The 26,009-nt window shown below is 47.0% G+C and overlaps 2 protein-coding genes across 3 annotated transcripts in view; one reads left to right on the top strand and one right to left on the bottom strand.

Moving 5' to 3' along the window:
• Positions 1–26,009, top strand: part of LOC118370066 (gastrula zinc finger protein XlCGF17.1-like) — a 246,728-nt gene that overhangs the window by 140,909 nt on the left and 79,810 nt on the right. The gene's annotated exons all lie outside the window — the stretch shown is intronic.
• The window catches only part of LOC127916587 (uncharacterized), a 184,401-nt gene continuing 173,980 nt past the window's right edge, over positions 15,589–26,009 (bottom strand). For both annotated transcript variants that reach the window (XM_052498881.1, XM_052498880.1), the window contains exon 2: positions 15,589–19,306. In XM_052498881.1, coding sequence (XP_052354841.1) covers positions 16,848–17,762 — 915 coding nt within the window. In that variant the 5' untranslated portion in view covers positions 17,763–19,306 and the 3' untranslated portion in view covers positions 15,589–16,847. The remainder of the gene's footprint in view (positions 19,307–26,009) is intronic.

The following is a 26,009-nucleotide window of genomic DNA, read 5'->3' as shown; positions in this document are numbered from 1 at the left end:
CCAGAGGAGGAGGCTCCTCCGGCGCCTATTGTGGACAGAGAGGACACACTTCGGACCGGTGCTGGAGGAGTTCCTCTGGGAGTCGAGCTGGCCGGCAGAACACTTCTCGGCCACCCCAGGTGAGCAAGCACCAAACTCACCCAGAGCTCCCTGTTGGTCACATGTTTTTGTTTATTTTTTTCTGCACTTCCCCGGAGTCACGTGTACCCACTGTCACAGGAGGAGACGTTGGCTATGGAGACATATGTCACGGAAGCTCTGAGACAGGGGTACATTCGGCCCTCCATGTCACCTGTCTCCTCGAGTTTCTTTTTTGTGAGGAAAAAGGATGGAGGTCTGCGTACGTGCATTGATTATCGAGGTCTCAATTCGATCACAGTGGGTTTTAGTTATCCGCTACCTCTCATCGCTACGGCGGTGGAATCATTCCACGGAGCGCGTTTCTTCACAAAACTGGACCTCAGGAGCGCGTATAATCTGGCGCGTATTCGGGGAGGAGACGAGGGGAAAACAGTGTTTAGTACCATATCAGGCCACTATGAGTACCTTGTCATGCCGTATGGGTTGAAAAATGATCCAGCCGTCTTCCAATCCTTTGTAGATGAGATTCTCAGGGACTTGCACGTGCAGGGTGTGGTAGTCTATATTGATGACATCTCGATTTATTCTGCCACACGCATGTCTCCCTGGTGCGCAAGGTTCTTGGGCGACTGCTGGAGCATGACCTATTACGTCAAGGCTGAGAAATGTGTGTTCTCCAAACCAGCCGTTTCCTTCCTGGGTTATCGCATTTCCAGCTCGGGGGTGGTGATGGAGTGTGACCGTGTAAACGCTGTGCGTAATTGGCCGACTCCGACCACGGTAAAGGAGGTGCAGCGGTTTTTAGGGTTTGCCAATTTTGGCCAAGTAGCGGCGCCCATTACCTCACTGCTGAAGGGGAGGCCAGTGCGTCTGCGGTGGTCGGCAGAGGCTGATGGAGCCTTCAACCAGGTGAAGGCGCCGTTCACTGAAGCTCCCGTGTTGGCGCATCCGGACCCTTCGTTAGTATTCATAGTGGAGGTGGATGCGTCTGAGGCTAGGGTTGGAGCCGTGCTGTCTCAGCACTCGGGCACGCCATCGAAGCTCCGTCCCTGCGCTTTCTTTTCTAAGAAGCTGAGCGGAGCGGAACTATGATGTGGGGGACCGGGAGTTACTGGCTATGGTAAAGGCCCTGAAGGTGTAGAGACACTGGCTAGAGGGGGCTAAACACCCTTTCCTCATCTGGACTGACCACCGCAATCTGGAGTATATTCGAGCAGCGAGGAGACTGAATCCGCGTCAGGCTAGGTGGGCCATGTTCTTTACACGCTTTAGATTTACGATCTCTTATAGACCAGGTTCCCTTAACACTAAGGCCGATGCGCTGTCCCGTCTCTATGACACCGATGACCAGTCCATCGAACCCACTCCCATCCTTCCAGCCTCTCGGCTGGTGGCCCCGGTGGTATGGGAGGTGGACGCGGACATCGAGCGGGCGTTGAGGGTTGAACCTGTGCCTACACAGTGTCCGACCGGTCGTAGGTACGTGCTGCTTGGTGTCCGTGATAAATTGATTCGGTGGGCTCACACACTACCGTCTTCAGGTCATCTGGGAATTGTTAGGACAGTGCAGGGTCTTAGGGGGAAATACTGGTAGCCCACCTTAGCTAAGGATGTGAAGCTCTATGTCTCTTCCTGTTCGGTATGCACTCAGAGTAAGGCTCCTAGGCATCTGCCTAGAGGGAAGTTACAACCCCTCCCGGTTCCACAACGGCCATGGTCCCATCTCTCTGTAGATTTCCTTACTGATCTTCCCCATCTCAGGGGAACACTACCGTTCTAGTCGTTGGAGCATCTGGGGATCTCGGTCAGCCATACCTCTGGTTATCACCCCGAAAGTAATGGGCAGGTGGAGAGAGTAAAGGTAGGTTTCTTAGGTCGTATTGCCAGGACCGGTCAGGAGAATGGGCGAGGTACGTCCCATGGGCAGAGTTGGCCCAGAACTCACTTCGTCATTCATCCACGAATATGTCGCCATTCGAATGCGTACTGGGCTACCAGCCGGTCCTGGCTCCGTGGCATCAGAGTCAGACCGAAGCTCCTGCGGTGGAGGAGTGGGTACAGCGCTCTAGAGAGACCTGGCGTGCAGTCCAGGATTCTCTTAGGCAGGCCAGTGAACGGCAGAAGAGAGACGCTGACACCACCGCAGTGAGGCCCCGGTGTTCGCTCCAGGGGACAGGGTCTGGCTCTCGACCCGAAACCTGCCCCTCCGCCTGCCCTGCCGGTAGCTGGGGCCGCAGTGTGTGGGGCCATTTAAAGTCCTGAGGAGGATAAACGAGGTGTGTTATAGATTGCAACTTCCCTCTTACTATCGCATTAACCCCTCGTTTCATGTGTCTCTCCTCAGGCCGGTGGTAGCTGGTCCCCTACAGGACGGTGAGGTACCGGAGGTCCCTCCTCCCCCTCTGGACATCGAGGGGTCCCCGGCGTACACAGTACGAGCTATTCTGGACTCGAGACGGGTGAAGGGTGAGGGGCCTGCAGTACCTCGTGGACTGGGAGGGGTACGGTCCGGAGGAGAGGTGCTGGGTACCGGGGAGGGACATTTTAGATCCTTCCCTCTTGAGGGATTTCCACCGCCTCCACCCGGATCGCCCCGCGCCTCGTCCTCGAGGCCGGGGTCGGCGCGCTGCGGGAGCTGCGAGTCAGGAGGGGGGGGTGGTACTGTCACGTACAATTAGAAAATAATATGTCATATTTTACTCGTACCTCAGCCAGCATTGTGAATGGTTAGGAAATAATATGTCATGTTTTACTCATACCTCAGCCAGCATTGTGAATGGTGTCTGAGACGGTGACATACTAGACCATGGCAGTAACTCTAATACTTAGTTGTTTTTAGTCAGGCATGAAAGGTCTGTGGTGGTTCTGTGGTTATAATTTACATCTCGGCCATGCTGGCAGGGTCTGAATCAAACCCAATGTCCAGTGGGATTGATCTGTTTGATCCAATCGTTTGTTTCAGTAGTTGAATCCTTTGACGGATTGTTGATTTCAACATTTTTCATTTTCAACATATGCACTGGGTTGGTTGAAAAGTGATACTGAACTTACATACCATGCACTATATTGACATAGTGGAAGAATTTGTATTTATTTAAATATATATATACACTGCTCAAAAAAATAAAGGGAAACACTTAAACACAATGTAACTCCAAGTCAATCACACTTCTGTGAAATCAAACTGTCCACTTAGGAAGCATCACTGATTGACAATTAATTTCACATGCTGTTGTGCAAATGGAATAGACAACAGGTGGAAATTATAGGCAATTAGCAAGACACCCCCAATAAAGGAGTGGTTCTGCAAGTGGTGATCACAGATCACTTATCAGTTCCTATGCTTCCTGGCTGATGTTTTGGTCACTTTCGAATGATAGCGGTGATTTCACTCTAGTGGTAGTATGAGACGGAGTCTATAACCCACACAAGTGGCTCAGGTAGTGCAGCTCATCCAGGATGGCACATCAATGCGAGCTGTGGTAAGAAGTTTTGCTGTGTCTGTCAGCGTAGTGTCCAGAGCATGGAGGCGCTACCAGGAGACAGGCCAGTACATCAGGAGATGTGGAGGAGGCCGTAGGAGGGCAACAACCCAGCAGCAGGACCGCTACCCCCGCCTTTGTGCAAGTAGGAGCAGGAGGAGCACTGCCAAAGCCCTGCAAAATGACCTCCAGCAGGCCACACATGTGCATGTGTCTGCTCAAACGGTCAGAAACAGACTCCATGAGGGTGGTATGAGGGGTCGTCGTCCACAGGTGGGGGTTGTGCTTACAGCCCACCACCGTGCAGGACGTTTGGCATTTGCCAGAGAACACAAAGATTGGCAAATTTGCCACTGGCGCCCTGTGCTCTTCACAGATGAAAGCAGCTTCACACTGAGCACGTGGGGCTGCACAGCCCTCCATGTGCTCGCCAGAGGTAGCCTGACTGCCATTAGGTACCGAGATGAGATCCTCAGACCCCTTGTGAGACCATATGCTGGTGCGGTTGGCTCTGGGTTCCTCCTAATGCAAGACAATGCTAGACCTCATGTGGCTGGAGTGTGTCATAAGTTCCTGCAAGAGGAACTTTGATTGATGCTATGGACTGGCCGCCCGTTCCCCAGACCTGAATCCAATTGAGCACATCTGGGACATCATGTCTCGCTCCATCCATCAACGCCACGTTGCACCACAGACTGTCCAGGAGTTGGCAGATGCTTTCGTCCGGGTCTGGTAGGAGATCCCTCAGGAGGCCATCCACCACCTCATCAGGAGCATGCCCAGGCGTTGTAGGGAGGTCATACAGGCACGTGGAGGCCACACACACTACTGAGCCTCATTTTGACTTGTTTTAAGGACATTACATAAAAGTTGGATCAGTCTGTAGTGTGGTTTTCCACTTTAATTTTGAGTGTGACTCCAAATCCAGACCTCCATGGGTTGATAGATTTGATTTCCATTGATCATTTTTGTGTGATTTTGTTGTCAGCACATTCAACTATGTAAAGAAAAAAGTATTTAATAAGAATATTCCATTCATTCAGATCTAGGATGTGTTATTTTAGTGCTCCCTTTATTTTTTTGAGCAGTGTATATATATATATATATATATATATATATATATATATATATATATATATATATATATATATAAATGTTTTTATTATGTACAATGCCATTCATACAAAACAAACCATAATTTCCAAACAAACTCAAATATAGGCATTTTTAAATTCAAAACGAAACTAAATGTCACGCCCTGACCATAGTTTGCTTTGTATGTTTATATGTTTTGTTTGGTCAGGGCGTGATCTGAGTGGGCATTTTATGTTGGATGTCTAGTTTGTCTGTTTCTGTGTTTGGCCTGATATGGTTCTCAATCAGAGGCAGGTGTTAGTCGTTGTCTCTGATTGGGAACCATATTTGGGTAGCCTTTTTTGTCATTGTGGGTTGTGGGTGATTGTCTATGTCTATGTCAGTTGCTCGTGTCAGCAAATTTTGGGATATAGCGTCACGCTTTGTATTTAGTGTTCAGTGCTTTCTTTAATTAAAATATCATCATGAACACATACCATGCTGCGCTTTGATCTATTCCATACGACCCTACCGAAGAGGCAGACTGGTGACCTCACCTGCAGGAGCACCCCGTCGTGATCTGAAAAGAAAACAGGCAACAGCTGCCTAGACAACTGACCCAAGGACCTAGACAGAAAAATATTGTCAAGCCCCCGCGCAACCCCCCGGGAGTTGCACCAAGTGGAACCAGCCATTGTCGGAGTAGTGTGCAGGCCTTCATCAACCAGACCATGGAAAGCCATTAGCCCGGTGATGGCCCCTGCACTACTATCCCCCCTACCCCTAAATCTAAATTAAAATCCCCCCTATCACCACTTGCCTATTTGTGGCGCACAGGGGCGCCAGACAGTCCAACATCTCCTTCCTGTCTGCCGCCCGTACACCCTCACTAATCTATATCTGCAATCCCTTAAGGTGACATACACCCCCAAAACCCTCCCCAATATGAAACAAACTATCTTAAAATTACAAAAGGTTGCAGCATATGTTGTGTAAATGTCTGTGTGTGCAGCTAGACCGGCCAGCCAGCCAGGTAGAAAATTGTCAGAAAAAAGTAAAAAGACGGACATCAGAGTATTTGTCAGTACACCAAAACGCAAAGTAGGAACTCTAGTAGCCTAATATCTCAAAGACTAGTAGATAAAATGTTCATAAGAAAGAAGTGAAATGCTAATGGAAATGTTTCACAATGATGTCATTAGGCAGAGCAGGCAACAGGTGGCACACAGACAGCAGAGCTGGGGACAGACTGGCAGAGACAGGGAGTCTCAGGTAAGATTGTTGAGTCTTTGGCCACATTATGAAAGGTTCTCAATTTTTTTTACTTGTAAAATAGGGACATAATTGGAAAATGCAATGGATACCCCCACTCTCAACTTAAACTGGTGACTAAACTAAGATTTGTTTAAGGCAATGGTATTGCTGTTGTGATTAATTGTGTAGTTTTGGGTACCGGTAGATAGGAGGACTGCTAACACCTTGTTTATTTTCTAGGAGACAAACTGTGAGTCAGTGAGGGTGGTGAAAGGGAAAGAGCCACGGAGAGAGACTTCAGAGAACAGTGTCACATCCACGGCAGGACCAGGTGTCACCCTTGTTGCCAGCAGCACCCGTATTGGGAACAGTGGCACAGCATTGTCCAGTTACCTCAGTGATGGCACAAAACCATATCAGCCACACCCACTATTTATAGAACCACAAACTCTTGCCAACAGAGTGTTGACGTTTCAAGAGAGATGGTTTCGCGATTTCCCCTGGCTACATTATAATCCATCAATAAAAGGAGTGTTGTGTTTTCACTGTAGCCACGGGTTTTCAAGCCAGCCATCTTTTGGCCAAAGAGCAGATGCTGACTTCATTAGTGCAGGATTTAGGCCATTGAAAAATTCACAGCACATCAAAACTGCCAAACCCACCGCCACTTTGTAACTGTAGCAGCACACCAGCTAAATCCAATCAGTGTCCAGTTATCCAGTGCATGGGGTAAACAGAAGGAGGACGCAAGGCATTGCTTGATGAAAATTGTTAGTTCGGTGCGGCATGTAGTAAGACAGGGACAAGCCTTTAGAGGCCACACGGATGACAGTGGGAATTTATACCAGCGTTTGAAACTTAGGGCAGAAGAGGATGATCCCATTTTACTGAAGTGGTTAACAGAGCGTACCACAATGTACACAGGCCCCAAAGCACAGAATGAAATTCTGAACATCATGGCCAATACAGTCATTCGAGGTATTGCAGCTGAGATTAGGTCTCTTTCGATTGTACAATTTTCATTAATTGTTGATGGTACTCAAGATGTCTCTGGTGCTGAACAGGAGAGTGTCTGTCTGTGTTATGTTGACCATGACATTGTCCCTCACGAGGAGTTTATTGGGCTATACAGGGTGTCGGAGACAACAGGCGAGGGCATTGCGAAAGTGGCAACTTATGTGTTGTTGAGATTCAATTTGCCCATGTCTGGCTTATGTGGGCAGAGTTACAATGGTGCCTCAAACATGGCGGGAAAATACACAGGTGCACAGGCAATTGTGAGGAGGCAGCAACCATTAGCCCTCTATGTCCATTGTGGAGCACACTATGTGAATCTGATTACACAGGCTGGCTGCTCAGCCTCCCCACTGATCCGGAATTCCCTTTCCTGGGTCCATCAGTTAGGTGTCCTCTATAGCCAGTCAGGAAAGTTTAAGAGCATGTTTGAATCAATTGCCACATCCAAAGATACAAATCGGACCACCCTGAAAGCCCTATGTCCAACAAGGTGGACTGTGCGGATTACTGCTATTAGAGCTGTGCTAGGGCACTGTGAGAGGGTACTAAGCAGCCAAGAGGAGATGGCAAAATCTGCATCAAATCAAATCAAATGTATTTTTCACACATACACATGGTTAGCAGATGTTAATGCGAGTGTAGCGAAATGCTTGTGCTTCTAGTTCCGACAATGCAGTAATAACCAACGAGTAATCTAACTAACAATTCCAAAACTACTACCTTATTCACACAAGTGTAAAGGGATAAAGAATATGTACATAAAGATACATGAATTAGTGATGGTACAGAACGGCATAGGCAAGATGCAGTAGATGGTATCGAGTACAGTATATACATATGAGATGAGGAATGTAGGGTATGTAAACAAATTGGCATAGTTTAAAGTGGCTAGTGATACATGTATTATATAAAGATGCAGTAGATGATATAGAGTACAGGATATATGTATACATATGAGATGAATAATGTAGGGTATGTAAACATTATATTAAGTAGCATTGTTTAAAGTGGCTAGTGATATATTTTACATCAATTCCCATTATTAAAGTGGCTGGAGTTGAGTCAGTGTGTTGGCAGCAGCAAATCAATGTTAGTGGTGGCTGTTTAACAGTCTGATGGCCTTGAGATAGAAGCTGTTTTTCAGTCTCTCGGTCCCAGCTTTGATGCACCTGTACTGACCTCGCCTTCTGGATGATAGCGGGGTGAACATGCAGTGGCTCGGGTGGTTGTTGTCCTTGATGATCTTTATGGCCTTCCTGTGACATCGGGTGATGTAGGTGTCCTGGAGGGCAGATAGTTTTCCCCCGGTGATGCGTTGTGCAGACCTCACTATCCTCTGGAGAGCCTTACGGTTGTGGGCGGAGCAGTTGCCATACCAGGTGGTGATACAGCCCGACAGCATGCTCTCGATTGTGCATCTGTAGAAGTTTGTGAGTGCTTTTGGTGACAAGCCAAATTTCTTCAGCCTCCTGAGGTTGAAGAGGCGCTGCTGCGCCTTCTTCACGATGCTGTCTGTGTGGGTGGACGAATTCAGTTTGTCTGTGATGTGTACGCCGAGGAACTTAAAACTTACTACCCTCTCCACTACTGTTCCATCGATGTGGATAGGGGGGTGTTCCCTCTGCTGTTTCCTGAAGTCCACAATCATCTCCTTAGTTTTGTTGACGTTGAGTGTGAGGTTATTTTCCTGACACCACACTCCGAGGGCCCTCACCTCCTCCCTGTAGGCCGTCTCGTCGTTGTTGGTAATCAAGCATACCACTGTTGTGTCGTCCGCAAACTTGATGATTGAGTTGGAGGCGTGCGTGGCCACGCAGTCGTTGGTGAACAGGGAGTACAGGAGAGGGCTCAGAACGCACCCTTGTGGGGCCCCAGTGTTGAGGATGAGCGGGGTGGAGATGTTATTACCTACCCTCACCACCTGGGGGCGGCCCATCAGGAAGTCCAGTACCCAGTTGCACAGGGCGGGGTCGAGTCTACACAGGGAAGCCGACCAGTGGAGGCCCGGAGAAGAACCAGGGGATGCGGGTTGTGCTTGATGTGACTGATGGACTGAGGGGGCACAATGTGTGATAATTTCTTCACCTCTTATGAACTTAAGCTCCTGAAGAGGAAGATCACCATGGTTGGCACAGTTAGAAAGAACAATCCTTAGCTTGATTGACGAGTTTGGAGGGTACTATGGTGTTAAATGCTGAGCTGTAGTCGATGAACAGCATTCTCACATAGGTATTCCTCTTGTCCAGATGGGTTAGGGCAGTGTGCAGTGTGGTTGCGATTGCGTCGTCTGTGGACCTATTGGGGCGGTAAGCAAATTGGAGTGGGTCTAGGGTGTCAGGTAGGCTGGAGGTGATATGGTCCTTGACTAGTCTCTCAAAGCACTTCATGATGAAAGAAGTGAGTGCTACGGGGCGGTAGTCGTTTAGCTCAGTTACCTTAGCTTTCTTGGGAACAGGAACAATGGTGGCCCTCTTGAAGCATGTGGGGACAGCAGACTGGGATAAGGGTTGATTGAATATGTCCGTAAACACATCAGCCAGCTGGTCTGCGCATGCTCTGAGGACGCGACTGGGGATGCCGTCTGGGCCTGCAGCCCTGCGAGGGTTAACACGTTTAAATGTTTTACTCACATCGGCTGCAGTGAAGGAGAGTCCGCAGGTTTTGGTAGCGGCAGTGTCAGTGGCACTGTATTGTCCTCAAAGCAAGCAAAGAAGTTATTTAGTCTGTATGGGAGCAAGACATCCTGGTCCCGCGATGGGGCTGGTTTTCATTTTGTAATCCGTGATTGACTGTAGACCCTGCCACATACAGTACCTCTTGTGTCTGAGCCATTGAATTGCGACTCTACTTTGTCTCTATACTGACGCTTAGCTTGTTTGATTGCCTTGCGGAGGGAATAGCTACACTGTTTGTATTCGGTCATGTTTCCGTGCGAATGCTGCCATCAATCCACGGTTTCTGGTTTGGGAATGTTTTAATAGTTGCTGTGGGTACGACATGAACTGGATCAAAAATAGGGGACAGAAATACTAGGAGAGAGGGGTACCCAACACAGAACTGAACTGGATCAAAGATGGCGGACAGAAATACTAAGAGAGAGGGGTACCACTACACAGACCTGAACTGGATCAAAGATGGCGGACTGAAATACTAGGATGGAAGAAAACTGTAAGGTATTATAACATCATAACGAATCATGCAAAAAACATGTACAGTTGACAGGAATGTTAGTTAATGTAGAGACAAACGATTGTGCTTTTTTAAAATCATAACGTTCATTTACAAAATCGTGATTAGCTAACATTAGCCAGCTAGCTGGCTAGCTAACATTAGGACAGAAAACCTCACAAGAAACAGACTTCATTATAGTCAAATTACACCACACTGAATATTATGTTACTATTACCTCCATCCTCACTTCTAGGGACAGGAACAACACAAAAGTACCTGCCCTATCCAGAATAACATCCTCTCTCACTGACAGTTGGTGCTGCTATCCTTTCACCCTCCATGGCTGTTAGCTACCTACATTTGGAGTTTTTTTTTTTTACAGTGATAAATACATCAATATAGCTAATATGAAGTTAGGTAGATGGTGATGTTTCATTCACTTAGCTAGCTATCTATACAGAATGTGAAGTTGCTTAGATAGCTAGCCAACTAGCTAGCTCATTTAGTAGCTCTTTTGAGTTAGCCTGCATCGTAGCTAGTTAGCTAATAATACATAATTTTTTTGACATTTTCAAAATCGATTTACTTACTTACTTGAATAGGTTCTCCCAGCCATGTGGACAATTGGAAACAGGGCAGCAAAGTTTGTCACCAGAGCGTTTTAGAGGATTTTACTATTGAACTATGTACCCATTTAGTAACTAGACCTTCATACAAACTTGCTCTGCTGAATTCTTGACGGAGTCACAATGGGCGGCCTAAGCGGCATCTAGTCCATCTGCTGACTGGACGCAGTTGAGTAAAATGTAGATTTTATCTTCAGACAGCAAGATTAAGTGTAGTAAGCATGAGTTTTTACTCACCAGTGGAACAACACAATGTTGTTAAGTAACTTAGTTGTATTGAAGATCTGGTTAGCTATGAGTACAAAATTAAAATGAAATTTTAAATATTTTCTCTACTCAGTATGACAATTGGGTACTTTTTCCACCACTGTATTTTAACTATTCCTTGCTTCATGCAGCCGTTCCTCTGGGTAATCCCGCTGTCTGAAACACTCATCCAGCCATTCCTCTGGGTAACCCCGATGTCTGAAACGCTCATCCAGCCATTCCTCTGGGTAACCCCGATGTCTGAAACGCTCATCCAGCCATTCCTCTGGGTAACCCCGCTGTCAGAAACGCTCATCCAGACATTCCTCTGGGTAACCCTGCTGTCTGAAACGCTCATCCAGCCATTCCTCTGGGTAACCCCGCTGTCAGAAACGCTCATCCAGACATTCCTCTGGGTAACCCCGCTGTCAGAAACGCTCATCCAGACATTCCTCTGGGTAACCCCGCTGTCTGAAACGCTCATCCAGCCATTCCTCTGGGTAACCCTGCTGTCTGAAACGCTCATCCAGCCATTCCTCTGGGTAACCCCGATGTCTGAAACGCTCATCCAGCCATTCCTCTGGGTAACCCCGATGTCTGAAACGCTCATCCAGCCATTCCTCTGGGTAACCCCGCTGTCAGAAACGCTCATCCAGACATTCCTCTGGGTAACCCCGCTGTCTGAAACGCTCATCCAGCCATTCCTCTGGGTAACCCCGCTGTCAGAAACGCTCATCCAGACATTCCTCTGGGTAACCCCGCTGTCAGAAACGCTCATCCAGACATTCCTCTGGGTAACCCCGCTGTCTGAAACGCTCATCCAGCCATTCCTCTGGGTAACCCCGCTGTCTGAAACGCTCATCCAGCCATTCCTCTGGGTAACCCCGATGTCTGAAACGCTCATCCAGCCATTCCTCTGGGTAACGCCGCTGTCTGAAACGCTCATCCAGCCATTCCTCTGGGTAACCCCACTGTCTGAAACACTCATCCAGACATTCCTCTGGGTAACCCCGATGTCTGAAACGCTCATCCAGCCATTCCTCTGGGTAACCCCGCTGTCAGAAACGCTCATCCAGCCATTCCTCTGGGTAACCCCGCTGTCAGAAACGCTCATCCAGCCATTCCTCTGGGTAACCCCGCTGTCAGAAACGCTCATCCAGCCATTCCTCTGGGTAACCCCGCTGTCTGTAACACTCATCCAGACATTCCTCTGGGTAACCCCGATGTCTGAAACGCTCATCCAGCCATTCCTCTGGGTAACCCCGCTGTCAGAAACGCTCATCCAGACATTCCTCTGGGTAACCCCGCTGTCTGAAACACTCATCCAGCCATTCCTCTGGGTAACCCCGCTGTCTGAAACGCTCATCCAGACATTCCTCTGGGTAACCCCGCTGTCTGAAACGCTCATCCAGCCGTTCCTTTGGGTAACCCTGCTGTCTGAAACGCTCATCCAGCCGTTCCTCTGGGTAACCCTGCTGTCTGAAACGCTCATCCAGCCGTTCCTCTGGGTAACCCTGCTGTCTGAAACACTCATCCAGACAGTCGGCTTGTTTGTCATAGTCACTCTGTGTACTACAAATCTTGTGTATGTGACTTTATTGGCTGATGGGGAGGATCTTTTTTAGGGGTGTAGAGTGGAAGCTGTCTCAGCAAAACAGGGAATTCCTGTCCGTCTGCTTCCTGTATAGGTCTGTGCTAAAGCCACACCCCTCCCTCTTAATCAAAATGCCCAGATAACTTGTTTCATGCGCATCAAAGGTGAGGGTGAATTTCAGATGTTCACTGCTTGATGAAGGAGTGGAATCGATGAAGTTCCTCTGCTGTCCCATGGAATAGAAGGAACACGTCATCAATTAAGACTTTTTCAGAGCCTGATGAGCTACTAGGATGGATTGTTAGGGATGACAATCACATTCTTCTCAAACAACCCCACATACAGATTGGCAAATTAGATGCTATTTTTTAAACTACAATGACCATTATGACCTGAGCACCTACTTGTCATGTGTGGGTTTCTTTTACACCTGCTATGTAAAAGAGATGAAGAATGCACAATGGTCAGTGCTATCTGGAATCCTTGGGACGTCCCTACCCTAAACCCTAACCTTAACCCCTACTTCAGCCATTTTAAATGTCAACTCAATGGGTTAGGGACGTCCCAAGGATGTATTTCTACCTGAAAATACATGATCTAAGTGATTGATAGTTGGTATTCAGCTGTCATAAAGCCTTATTTACTTGAATGAACTACTAAAATAGTGATTTTGTCAGACAGCAGCTCTACACTTTATTGACTGACTGATCCATTCATCCTTTCATCCCTCGTCAGCCTTCCTCTCCTCTGAAGACCCAGTGAGGGTGGACCTCAGTCAGAGAGCTGTTGAGGGACTGGTTAGGAAGAACACTTCTACAGCCAGAGAGGTGAGAGGTCACACATGGTTTAGATGGTAAATATTTATGTCCCCTTAGTGGTTCATCACGTCAGCAAAAGGGACTATGTTCCATCATCCATGTTTATTTACATTAGTGAAAATTATCCACTGATATTGGCATAATTTCTCATCCCCTTTTTCTGTATGAAAGTTAATTTCCTCTCAGACACACACATTTGTTCTTTGATATTATGAAGGTAAGTTGTGTCGAATTTACTTTCCCCCACATCTCTTTACATTGCTTATGAATATTCAGTGGCCAGACTCAAATTCTGAACACAATGCCCATCCTGGCAGATCTAAACCTAATGCAGCACATTGTGACTTTTGTGCACCCAGATCTAATGCAGCTTGGAGTGATCAGAAGTCACATTTAAGTGACAGGTGTAACTGAGGCTATAGATGCTCCATATCCATTACTTTGAGTGTTTTATGACTCAATGTTTTTATTTCTGTGTTGCAGGGGCATTCAAGAAATGGAACAGCAAGGCCACAGAACATGACATTAGCAGATCTGTGGGAGACCACCTCAAGCCCCTGGTAGAACCAGGGTGGTGTTTACCACTCCACCACACCAGGCTTGAAAAGTGAGATTGATCCATTTGTTTGTTTGAGTAGTTGAATCCTTTGACGTATTGTTGCTTTCAGTAAATCGTTGAAAAGTGATACTAAACTTACATACCATGCACTATTTTGACATAGTATTATAAACAGGCGAAGACTGAATTTGTACTAAGATGGACCAAGATATGGGTTGCTTTTGCAAATATTTGTTCATTGGTTTAGCAAGAGTCTGTTGATTGGTCAGTCATTGGATTGATTTGCTTTGCAATATGTTCTAATCAAATCAAGCTTTATTTATACAGCACATTTCAGACATGGATGCAACACAATGGCTTCACAGGAAAAAACAATGACAATAAACAAATATTTACAACAAACAGAGGATAAAAAACAGAAGATTAACAACTGTCACAGTCTTCCGGGTTGGAGCGAGCGGTCGCATCCGCACTTCGGTCCGCAGGTAGTATAACTTTTCATTACATTTCATTATAGTACAACGGTTTGATTTGTCTAATCTTAGCAATTTCTTCTTAGCTAGCTACATAGCCGTCTTTGTATCAAAGATAATTGCGTAATTATCGTATTTCGTCGTCCTAACGTAGTCTACACTGCTATCTGCCCAGCAGCTAGCCAGCTAGCAAACGTCTACCGTCTACCGAATAGCAGCACTGTAGAAACTATTACACTCAACTGAACGACTTGATTAGTGTAGTGTTAGCTAGCTACATAGTTGTCTTTGCTGTCTTCGTATCCAAGATAATTGTGTAGTTTAGAGTGTGTAGTCTTAGAGTGATTATCTTAATTTACCGAGGTTAGCTAGCCAGCTATTTGTCGTCCTTAACGTAGGAGACACTGCTAGCTAGCCAACAGCTAGCCAACGTCTACCGAATAGAACTTCCGCACTCAACAACCCGGTCGCATTCCGCTTCGTTCCACAGGTAGTATCACATTTTCATTTCATTTCATTACAGCACAACGGTTTGATTTGTTTGATCGTAGCTAGCTACATAGCTAGCTACATAGCCGTCTTTGTATCAAAGATAATTGTGTAGTCTAGAGCGATTTTCTAGGTTAGCTAGCCAGTTATTGTCGTTCTTTTAACGCAACGTAACGTAATCAACACTGCTAGCTAGCCAGCTAGCCCCCGAATAGCAGCACTGTAGAAACTATTACACTCAATGGAACGACTTGATTAGTTTAGTGTCAACAACGCAGCCACTGCCAGCTAGCCTACAAAGTCAACAACGCAGCCACTGCCAGCTAGCCTACTTCAGCAGTACTGTATCATTTTAATCATTTTAGTCAATAAGATTCTTGCTACGTAAGCTTAACTTTCTGAACATTCGAGACGTGTAGTCCACTTGTCATTCCAATCTCCTTGCGTTAGCGTAGCCTCTTCTGTAGCCTGTCAACTATGTGTCTGTCTATCCCTGTTCTCTCCTCTCTGCACAGACCATACAAACGCTCCACACCGCGCGGCCGCGGCCACCCTAATCTGGTGGTCCCAGCGCGCATGATAGAGGAATTCTAAATTCCTTTAATGTTTTAATTGCCAAAACCAATTAGCACTCATTTCTAATTCATTTAATGAGTTGTAAGTTCATTAATTATGCATGAAGTAGATCGAGACCAGTCTTAAAAGCCAGGTTAAAGAGCGTTTAATTCCAGAGAGTACTAACCCATACACAGATTTCCACAGGTTATAAACTCAAAATGACATCATCAGTTTCCCACGATAGCCCCGTTGTTTTTTTGTTTAGGTCCGGAGATGCTTTCTACTCCCCTCATAAACCAGACATTACAACCTGTCTAAAAGATACAGATTTCTCTCACCAATGGAACAAAACCCAAACATTCTTATCTTGTCTGAAAAGCTTTTTCTCCCCCTTGACCTTCCCAAGAGGCACAGACAATCAAATTAGTTCTGCTTACATTTTCAGTAACAGCTTAACCAATAACCTTTACTTTTCATATCATAACATAATAGTATTAGAATAAATGGTTTCTAATCATTAACGAATACATAATTGATCATCTAAACTATATTTTCCTCTATCAATCCTCCCTTTGATCAAATATTATACATTCAATTCTACATCTAGTTTTATTTAATCATAAAAAATATAAGTATAAACGAATTTAACTAACCTTTTTATAGAGGTTTATCAGATTATCATATGAATAGACACACGCGTAATCAACAAATTAACATTATTATTTTACATTTACATTTAAGTCATTTAGCAGACGCTATCCAACTCTCCAAATATCATTAATCAAATCTAACCTTAACTCCAACTGTTTTTAAACCTACATCAGAATCATAACTCTTCCTTACGGATTTTCGTCACGACCTTCATTAAAAAACAGTTTAATCATGGAAACAAATTACAATCTAATTCCCCTTCATCTCAACACTAGCCTCATCAAACATAAATTCCCCACAAATGACAGATCCAGATTCGTCCACTTCCTCTGTAGATATGCCTTCAGTCCTCCACGGGTCGGAACCTGGAATTGGCCCATAACGGCCCCATCTGTAGTGTCATTGATCTCTCTATAGTCCTGGAAACAATAACTTTCATACATACACGCAATCAACCACGTACGTACAAGACTAACACAGTCACACAGGTTAAAGTGGCCCATAACACCACATTTTTCCATAAATACTGTCAACCCAATTTAATTCAGAGAAATATCCACCCCAGAGTTTCTGCCAACCCGTGAGCCAGGGTGGTCAAACCAGCTGAGGCTTCGGGCACTGATTCGTCCGGAGCTGTGCTACCTGGGATGTAAGACACCGTCCTGATTACCACGCCCACTTCCTCCTTTTATCTAATGCAATTCTATTCTGTCAGGTCTTCCAGCTGATTGCTTCAGTCTGTTCTACAAACCCTTTAATAACCCTTCTGGTAACTATAATTAATCCAGTCTACATTTTTATTGAGAGTAGACCACTCTAATCCTGCTAGTATCTGATTTCTTGCCTTGAACTCATCCGGCACACCTCGTGGAACCCTAAGGTTATCAATATATACTCTGTCGTTAAAAGACCCAGATGGAGCATCTCTACTCTCTCGTTTGGCTAACTTCATGTGTTGTATGAGTGTAAAAGGCATTCCTAAATGTACTAAGGCACATAGTCCAGTCCAATCAGTCGGCAATACTGGCCACAAACTCATTCCCCCGCACAACCAGCAGATGTCCGCCCTGGCCCCATTCAACATATTGAAATCCCCAGAGTTCAACCAGCCTGTTAAATCAGACATGGTCTCGTCAGTGGTAATATTCTCTGTCCTATTGCAAGACCTAACTTCCCCCACGTATTTCCCATGTGTACTGTATCTGGCCAAACAGTAATATTCTCCTCTCGTCACGGTAAAGGGAGGAAGTATTGATTTAAGGGGAACCTGGGGATATAGATAGTGCAAATCAATACAACTGTCATTATCTGGCATCCCTGCTTTCATGAACAGCTTCACCATACATGCCATTCCCTTAGGGGAATTAATTCCGTTCAGTGGGAAAGGGATGGTTGTTAACTGGGGTTTTGTGTTTGCATAGGCATAACATTCATCTTTAGCCACTGATCTGGCCGTATATTGAATCCATTCCAACCATAAGTTGGACTCCCCAAATCCAGTCTCTACCTCTATAACTTCTTTAAGGTCTTTGGTCTGAACTATTCGTACTGGTCCTTTACCCTGGATGATTACACTAGGACTTGCCGTTGTTTTAGAGGGATTGGTTGAACTTCGGCCAATCATATTCTCCTTATCTACTCTTACTTCTGCCACCTGGAACAGTACCATAGTATCAGTTGAAAACTGGTCGAAGCCCACATACCATAACCCGAGGTCCTGAGTATTGACCGCCTTAATGTTAATTCGCACCTTTATACAATACTTCCTCTGCTCAGGAACACAGTCCAAAACGACAACCCTTACTATACTCCACCTGGTCCCAAATTGAGTGTATGGGTTTACGTAGCCATCTCTTTCAGTGTGAGCTATGACCTGGCTCCACGACTTACACGGTGCTTTACACAAATACTTCCCATAGAGTCACATGGTTCTAGACTACCAAGGAGTGAATGACCCCAATTGGTCTACACAAAATTCTACTGAGAGATCCTTGCCCAATTCCACCCTCACTTCCTTACTGTTTTGTTTCAGTGACCTTTTGAGAATCTTTGGTAACATCCCATTTCCCTCATCTAGCACATGAGTCAAATTATCCTCTTTGGCACTCTCCGGGGGATCATGGTGAATCAGGAACATGGTCCCCACAATAAAACAGCTCAGGACGGTCAGTGCACACGTGAAGCCCCACCCTCTCCCCGAGAACATATCAACAGCCAGAGCCAGACACATCTTCACTTCTATGAACAAAAACAGGTGTGACAGGACAGGGAGGGTTACTTCATTCGAGAGATGGCCCCCGGAATTCTGTTAATTCCAGTTCTTCTCCCGAACTCTGTTTATTGTTCGATAGTGAAAAATGTCTTACCCCCCCGCCGTGCGATATGAATCTGGGTAGCTCTTTCAGCTAGCTGTCACCAGGAGGCCTTGGTATGGGACTGGATTGAGTGACTTCACCTGTAGTTCTCCTGTAGTGTATAAAATCTTGGACATACAGATTTGGTTAATAAAACAGTTTCTTATTCGTTCTGTTTATTAGCTAAAAAAATGTTTTTAATTTTTTTATTTTATTTTTTTATCCTATTCTAGAACACCATTTACCTCCCCCTTTTGTTACCTGGCTCTGCCCATCTTTCTTTTCTCTCCAAAACTCTTGAACGTGCCGTCCTTGGCCAGCTCTCCCGCTATCTCTCTTAGAATGACCTTCTTGATCCAAATCAGTCAGGTTTCAAGACTAGTCATTCAACTGAGACTGCTCTTCTCTGTATCACGGAGACGCTCCGCACTGCTAAAGCTAACTCTCTCTCCTCTGCTCTCATTCTTCTAGACCTATCGGCTGCCTTCGATACTGTGAACCATCAGATCCTCCTCTCCACCCTCTCCGAGTTGGGCATCTCCGGCGCGGCCCACGCTTGGATTGCGTCCTACCTGACAGGTCGCTCCTACCAGGTGGCGTGGCGAGAATCTGTCTCCTCACCACGCGCTCTCACCACTGGTGTCCCCAGGGCTCTGTTCTAGGCCCTCTCCTATTCTCGCTATACACCAAGTCACTTGGCTCTGTCATAACCTCACATGGTCTCTCCTATCATTGCTATGCAGACGACACACAATTAATCTTCTCCTTTCCCCCTTCTGATGACCAGGTGGCGAATCGCATCTCTGCATGTCTGGCAGACATATCAGGGTGGATGACGGATCACCACCTCAAGCTGAACCTCGGCAAGACGGAGCTGCTCTTCCTCTTGGGGAAGGACTGCCCGTTCCATGATCTCGCCATCACGGTTGACAACTCCATTGTGTCCTCCTCCCAGAGCGCTAAGAACCTTGGCGTGATCCTGGACAACACCCTGTCGTTCTCAACTAACATCAAGGCGGTGGCCCGTTCCTGTAGGTTCATGCTCTACAACATCCGCAGAGTACGACCCTGCCTCACACAGGAAGCGGCGCAGGTCCTAATCCAGGCACTTGTCATCTCCCGTCTGGATTACTGCAACTCGCTGTTGGCTGGGATCCCTGCATGTGCCATTAAACCCCTACAACTCATCCAGAACGCCGCAGCCCGTCTGGTGTTCAACCTTCCCAAGTTCTCTTACGTCACCCCGCTCCTCCGCTCTCTCCACTGGCTTCCAGTTGAAGCTCACATCCGCTACAAGACCATGGTGCTTGCCTACGGAGCTGTGAGGGGAACGGCACCTCAGTACCTCCAGGCTCTGATCAGGCCCTACACCCAAACAAGGGCACTGCGTTCATCCACCTCTGTCCTGCTCGCCTCCCTACCACTGAGGAAGTACAGTTCCCGCTCAGCCCAGTCAAAACTGTTCGCTGCTCTGGCCCCCCAATGGTGGAACAAACTCCCTCACGATGCCAGGACAGCGGAGTCAATCACCACCTTCCGGAGACACCCGAAACCCCACCTCTTTAAGGAATACCTAGGATAGGATAAGTAATCCTTCTCACCCCCCCCCTTAAAATATTTAGATGTACTATTGTAAAGTGGCTGTTTCACTGGATGTCATAAGGTGAATGCACCAATTTCTAAGTCACTCTGGATAAGAGCGTCTGCTAAATGACTTAAATGTTAAATGTAAATGGAAAGACTAATGAACATTCTAAGGAAATGCCATTGATTAAAACATGAACAATATGATACAACATCCAACCCAAAATAGAAGCTTGTTTTACTACATTGTTTGTTGTTACGTTCCCCAGCAGGAAAACCAGAAAAGTCCCTTAAACAGAAGAGGGAACTAACAAAGAGTCACTGACAACAACCACAACTAAACAGGTGGTGTTTTAGGAGGGTTTCTGAAAGACACTCTGGGGGTGTCCACTGAAAGTTGACTAGTAACAACTGCGACATAAAAGACATCCACCATGACACCCACTAAATCTGCCCAAGAAAAGGAAAACAAAAGAAAAACCCACAACAAACTTAAGGACAGGAAGCAAACTAAAAAGGTGGTGGTTAAAATAATTTATTTACAATCAATACCATTCACACTTTACAAAATCATATCTCTCATTCATTCTTAATTACTTATATTTACAAAACCAAATCACCAAACACCAAACAAAAACAAACCTCAGGGGAGCATCGTCCCTCCCCGTCATACCTAACCCTTTCCCTATCTCCCCTTCCCTAATCTATCCCCTTACCAAACTCACTCTAACACTCCCAGCCCTAAACCCCCTTTCCACCTCTCCCGTGCCGCATGCTTCCCCCAATTCCTCTCCTCCCTCTTCATCCTCCCCCTCAAATCACCTTCCACCCTTCTCACTATCCCTTCCACCCCCAATCTCTCCCTGTCTTGACTAAATTCTTCCTGGCTTCCCACAGTCCCTTTTTAAAGAGACTCATGAGAAGCCTGAGCAGAAACCTGTCCCTATCCGTTCCCTTTGCTCTCCCTACGCCTCTCTCTAGCCTAGCCCATGTCAAAACAAAATCACTCCTAACCACAACTAGCATCACCCGTGCCCTAGCCCAGACTAGTCCAGCAAAGGCACAGTCCCAGAAGGCATGGCGCACAGTCTCCTCCCTGCCACAAGAGGATCTTGGATAGGTGGGTGATTGCACCAAACTATACCGGTACAAGATGGAAAGTACCGGCAAACGCTTATGAAGGCTCAACCAATTCAGGTCCTTGAGCCCGTTGTCCAGGCCCCGCGCCTGCACTCCCTCCCAGACCACTGACGAGATGCCCGCTACGGGCGCAGGACTCTCTGCCTGCCTGACCTCCTCGTACAGGTGCCTGTGGTCTAAACCTACTCGGGCAACTTCAACCTCGGGGTGCGCACGCAGCCACTTGGCCGCATGACCAAAGTGCCACGGCAGCTGTTCCGCCCGAGGACCCGCGTTAGACCACACCATTACGCTTCTCGCCTGATACGAGAAGAACACCCGCAGGAGGTAACCGGACGGGTGTATCACTGGCTGAGCAAGCTCCGCTAACAAGAAAGAAAATTTAGTCCAGCTTGAGGGGGAAATGTGGTACCCCCTACCTCCCTCCCCCCGATGGGACAGATCATGCGTGCCCTGGTGACCCACTCGCACCTGCCACTCCACATAAACTGAAACACAAGCCTCACTAGAGGCCTCCTCAGACAAGCCGGCAATGGGTAGATGTATGCCAAATACAAAAGAGACGGCAACACATCCACCTTTAGGACCAGGACTTTGCCCATAAAAGACAAATACCTAGCCTTCCACATTGCTAGCTTCCTCTGTACCACTGCGATACGCATGTTCCAGTTTAGCGTCGCTGAGCCGGAGGTCTCAAAATGAACCCGAGAATCCTCAGGGCCCCTTCACAGAGAGATAACCCCCCAGGCACATCCGTTCTACCGCGCCATCTTCCGAAAAACTTGACGGAAGACTTTGCATGGTTCAGAACTGCTCCCGACGCTCGGGTGAAATCCCCAAAGATGGCAAGGGACCTTGTCAGGCACGAGTCCTTGCACAACAGCAAGGAAGTGTCGTCGGCGTACATTTTAACACGCAGCCCACTACTTCCAGGGATCAACAAGCCTTCCACCCCTGTGTCTGCCATAATGGCAGCCCCCAGAGGCTCCATGTACAGAACGAAGAGGAGAGCCGAGAGTGGGCATCCCTGCCTGACCCCAGACGAGAGGTCAAAAACGTCACCTAAGTGACTATTTACACTAACTCGACACCCCGCTCCGACATATAAAGTACGGATCCATCCTATAAACTTCTCCCCAAATCCTAATCTACCTAACACCCTGAATAGAAAAGATCTATTCACGCGATCAAAAGCTTTCGCCTGATCTAGCACTGCTACCATTAAAGGCAGCCCATATCTTCAACCCAAGCCATGGAATCCCTGATCAACTGTAGGTTCCATCTTATAGAGCGGCCCTCTACCCCGCACGTCTGATCTTCGTGGACGACGTAGGGAAGGGCTGTGCGCAACCGGTCTGCTAAAATCTTTGCAAGAATCTTGTAATCTACGCACAGCATGGTCAATGGCCGCCAGTTGCCAAGGTCAGTTGCTTCCCCCTTCTTATAAAGAAGTGACAGCACACCAACAGCCATTGATCCCCCCGGGACCCCCGTCTCAAGGATGGCCTTCAAGACTTCGAGAACCACTGGTCCAAGTATACCCCAAAACTTGAGGTAAAACTCAGCCGGCAGCCCATCCATCCCAGGCACCTTCCCTTTTCCCATCCTCCTAAGAGCGCTCTCAACCTCTTCTAGTGAGATCTGGGCCTCCATCATGTCTCTAATGTCCTCTGGCAACCGCCGGGACAAGTGTTCTAAAACACGTTTCCCTGCTCTACATCTATTTCCCTTTCCTTAAATAAACCTTGGAAATGATCAGTTGTCACCCTGACCATTTCCTCTGGTTTACTTACTATACTACCATTTTCTTCCCTAACTCCATGCATTACCTTCCTACTCTGCCTGGCCCTAACCGACTTAAAGAACATAGCGGAACAAGTCTCATTATGTTCTAGAAAGCCACTATGCGCACGCTCCAGGAAAGCTCGAGCCTTCTGCTCCTGCAGCTCCCTGAGCTGCGCCTTTAGGGCTGAAAATCTCTCCCAGTCAATCGACCCGCCGAGGTTGCCTGCCTCGTACTCGAGTTCAATTAACCTTTGGATACGATCCACCTCCCTCCTTTCCTCCCTTTTTTTCCTTCTACAATATCCTATTATAAAAGCCCTTATCCTCCCCTTAACTAAATCCCACCACTCTAACACCCCCTCGCACATGGACCGGAGGCCGTCAAGCCTCCGAAAGAAACAAAGAAATGCGTCAACGAAAGCCTGCTCCTCCAGTATATCCCGATCTAACTTCCAGTACCTCCCACCGAAGAGGCAGACTGGCAACCCCACCTGCAGGAACACCCCGTCGTGATCAGTGAAGAAAACAGGCAACAACCGCCCAGACCACTGACCAAAAGACCTGGATACAAAAATGTAGTCGAGCCTCCGCGCAACCCTCCTGGAGTTGCGCCATGTAGGACCGACCATTGCCGGAGTAGTGTGCAGCAAACAGCCCACCGACCCCTCACTGGAGTCATCCACTAAAATGCAAGGGACTGAGGCAAACCGGGAGGACAAATTACCCTCCCCTCCCCCCGCCACTCTCTTAGCCCCCCCCCCTCCACACCCCCCTCCCTCTCACTTCCTGCCAAGCTCCCCCTCTTCATCCCTTTCTTCTTTGGTGAAGGAGGTAGCGGGGAGACACAACGTCCCATCCCCGCTAAATCCTCCACCAAATCCCTAATTTCGACCTCGAGGAAGCCTGGCAGGCTGTCCCCCACTCCTTTCCCCCGTCTCCCCTCCCACCCCCTCCCCTCCGATCTCCACACCTCCCTCCGTCCCCGTCACTGTCACCGCTCCCTCTTCCACTCCTTCTCGCACCACTGTCCCACTCTCCCTCTACTCCGCTCCTTCCCGTTCTTCCGCCTTCTTTTTTCTTCTCTCCTTCTTTTTCCTTCTTTCCATCTTCACTCCTCTTTCTTTTCGCCTCTTCCTTCTTCCCTTCTTCGTCCTTCTCCGTCCTTTCCCCTGTTCCATCCGTACAATCCGCGTGCGTCCTCTCTTTCCTCCCCCCATCCCCCGCTCCTCCCCCAGCTGCAGACGCGTATGACCTGTGACGAGACGGGCAATCACGCCACAGGTGTGCTCTTGAGCCACACCTGTGGCAAGCCTTGGGCTCGTCACATTCCTTGGTCTCGTGCTCTTCTGACCCACAAAATCGACACCTCTTGGCGCTGCACGAGGCAAGGATATGGCCATAGGACATACAACGCCTGCAGAACGGGGGCTGACGTGCATAGTAGAGTGTTCCCCTGTCAGCCCCCAGGGAGAACATCGCCGGAGGATGGAGGTAGCCATCCTCATTCTTCGGGGACTCCCTGAGTAACGCCTGGAAACCTCTTCTCCCGTCCCAGAAACCCAGGGAGTCCCTGAGGTACCTCGCTGAGGAGATATTGTCCATGTATCTCCCCAGAAAGGCCCTCACTTCTTCATCCTTCACATTGTACATGTTCTTTGTACATCCTACATTGTACATGTACTTCTTCATCCTGCGGATTGTACATGTTTACGGTGACCACCCTGAAGTTGTTCTTTGCCAGGCTGGTCACCGCATAATGGCACAGGGGTCCTTTTTTTCCCGCTTCCTTTGCCATCTTCAATACGTCATCATGTTTCTCTTCCTTGTAAAATGTCACATCAAAACCTTTTTCATTTGGGTTGCCTTGGAGGCAGAGCACTTCCTTCACCTCTATCTTGAGGCATCCCATCAATATGGTCCTTCCAAAAGTTTCCCTGCCCCAAGGCACCATCTCCTTTTCAGTCCATGAAAATCTTACGGTATTTGCTATACCAGTCCCCGGAACCGACCTGGTTTGCTTGTTTGGATTCATTTTTTTTTCTTCTTCAAAATAAGGCTCTCTTCAGTACAAAAACTTCAACCTGAAAAGAAAACATCTTTGACCAAAACGGTGGAGCAACTAAAGGTGTTGACTCTCCACATCTATCAAGACAACTGGAGCACTGGGCCAGACACTCTTAAATAGAACCTGGACCAGCTCAGGTGAAACACCTTCCCACTAACGAGATGGACAAGCCAGCCAGCACAGGTGTAACACATACTGACTAACGAGGTGACACCAATCAGTGTGTCCTACGTGCTAACGAGCTATACGTGCTAAAGTCCAACCTCCAAAAATACATGGAAAAACCAAAACCTGTAATTACCATCCCCCTTAAGACAACAAATATAGCCTATATTTTTGTTGGCCAAGTTTGCTCACCACCAACAGAAAACTTGCTGTCAACAATTAAAAACAAGAAAAAACACATACTTCTAAATTATAATATACAATCATATAATTTTCGTTATTTTTCTTTCTATAGAATCCTAAAACTCAGTAGCTTCTAGAAATCTTGTCTTCCTGAAACTCACTCTCGTCCCCTTGGAAGGAGCACAAACAAAACACAAATCAAATTGTATTAGTCGTGTCTGATTTCAAGAGCAAACTCCTGCAATATCTCGACAGGCATGTTGTTGGATCGGGGCCCAGTCCCCAATGTCATGCTACAGAACATTTGGGTTGGCACATCTGAGAATGAACCCTGATATTCTAAAAGCAGGATAACAATTTCAATATAATTGTACCCATAAATTGTCAGTTGGTTGCATAAATAATGACTAAATGTTACATGAATTGTAAATATGAATATCAAAAACAAATGTAGACCCTTTTGAACCTCATGGGGATAGGGCTGTCTACTGCCCCCGCTGGAGTAATTGCGTGCCCATAGTAAACATATTTTTTTTTGGTCAAAAGTTGCTAATATATGCAAATAAAAAATATTATTGAATAGAAAACACTCTAAAGCTTCTAAAACCGTTTAAATTATGTCTGTATGTAAAGCAGAGCT

Source organism: Oncorhynchus keta, chromosome 37, assembly GCF_023373465.1.
Source record: "Oncorhynchus keta strain PuntledgeMale-10-30-2019 chromosome 37, Oket_V2, whole genome shotgun sequence".
Lineage (NCBI taxonomy): Eukaryota > Metazoa > Chordata > Actinopteri > Salmoniformes > Salmonidae > Oncorhynchus > Oncorhynchus keta.
Note: the sequence above shows the minus strand (reverse complement) of the source record. Positions and strands in the feature narration are given on the sequence as shown.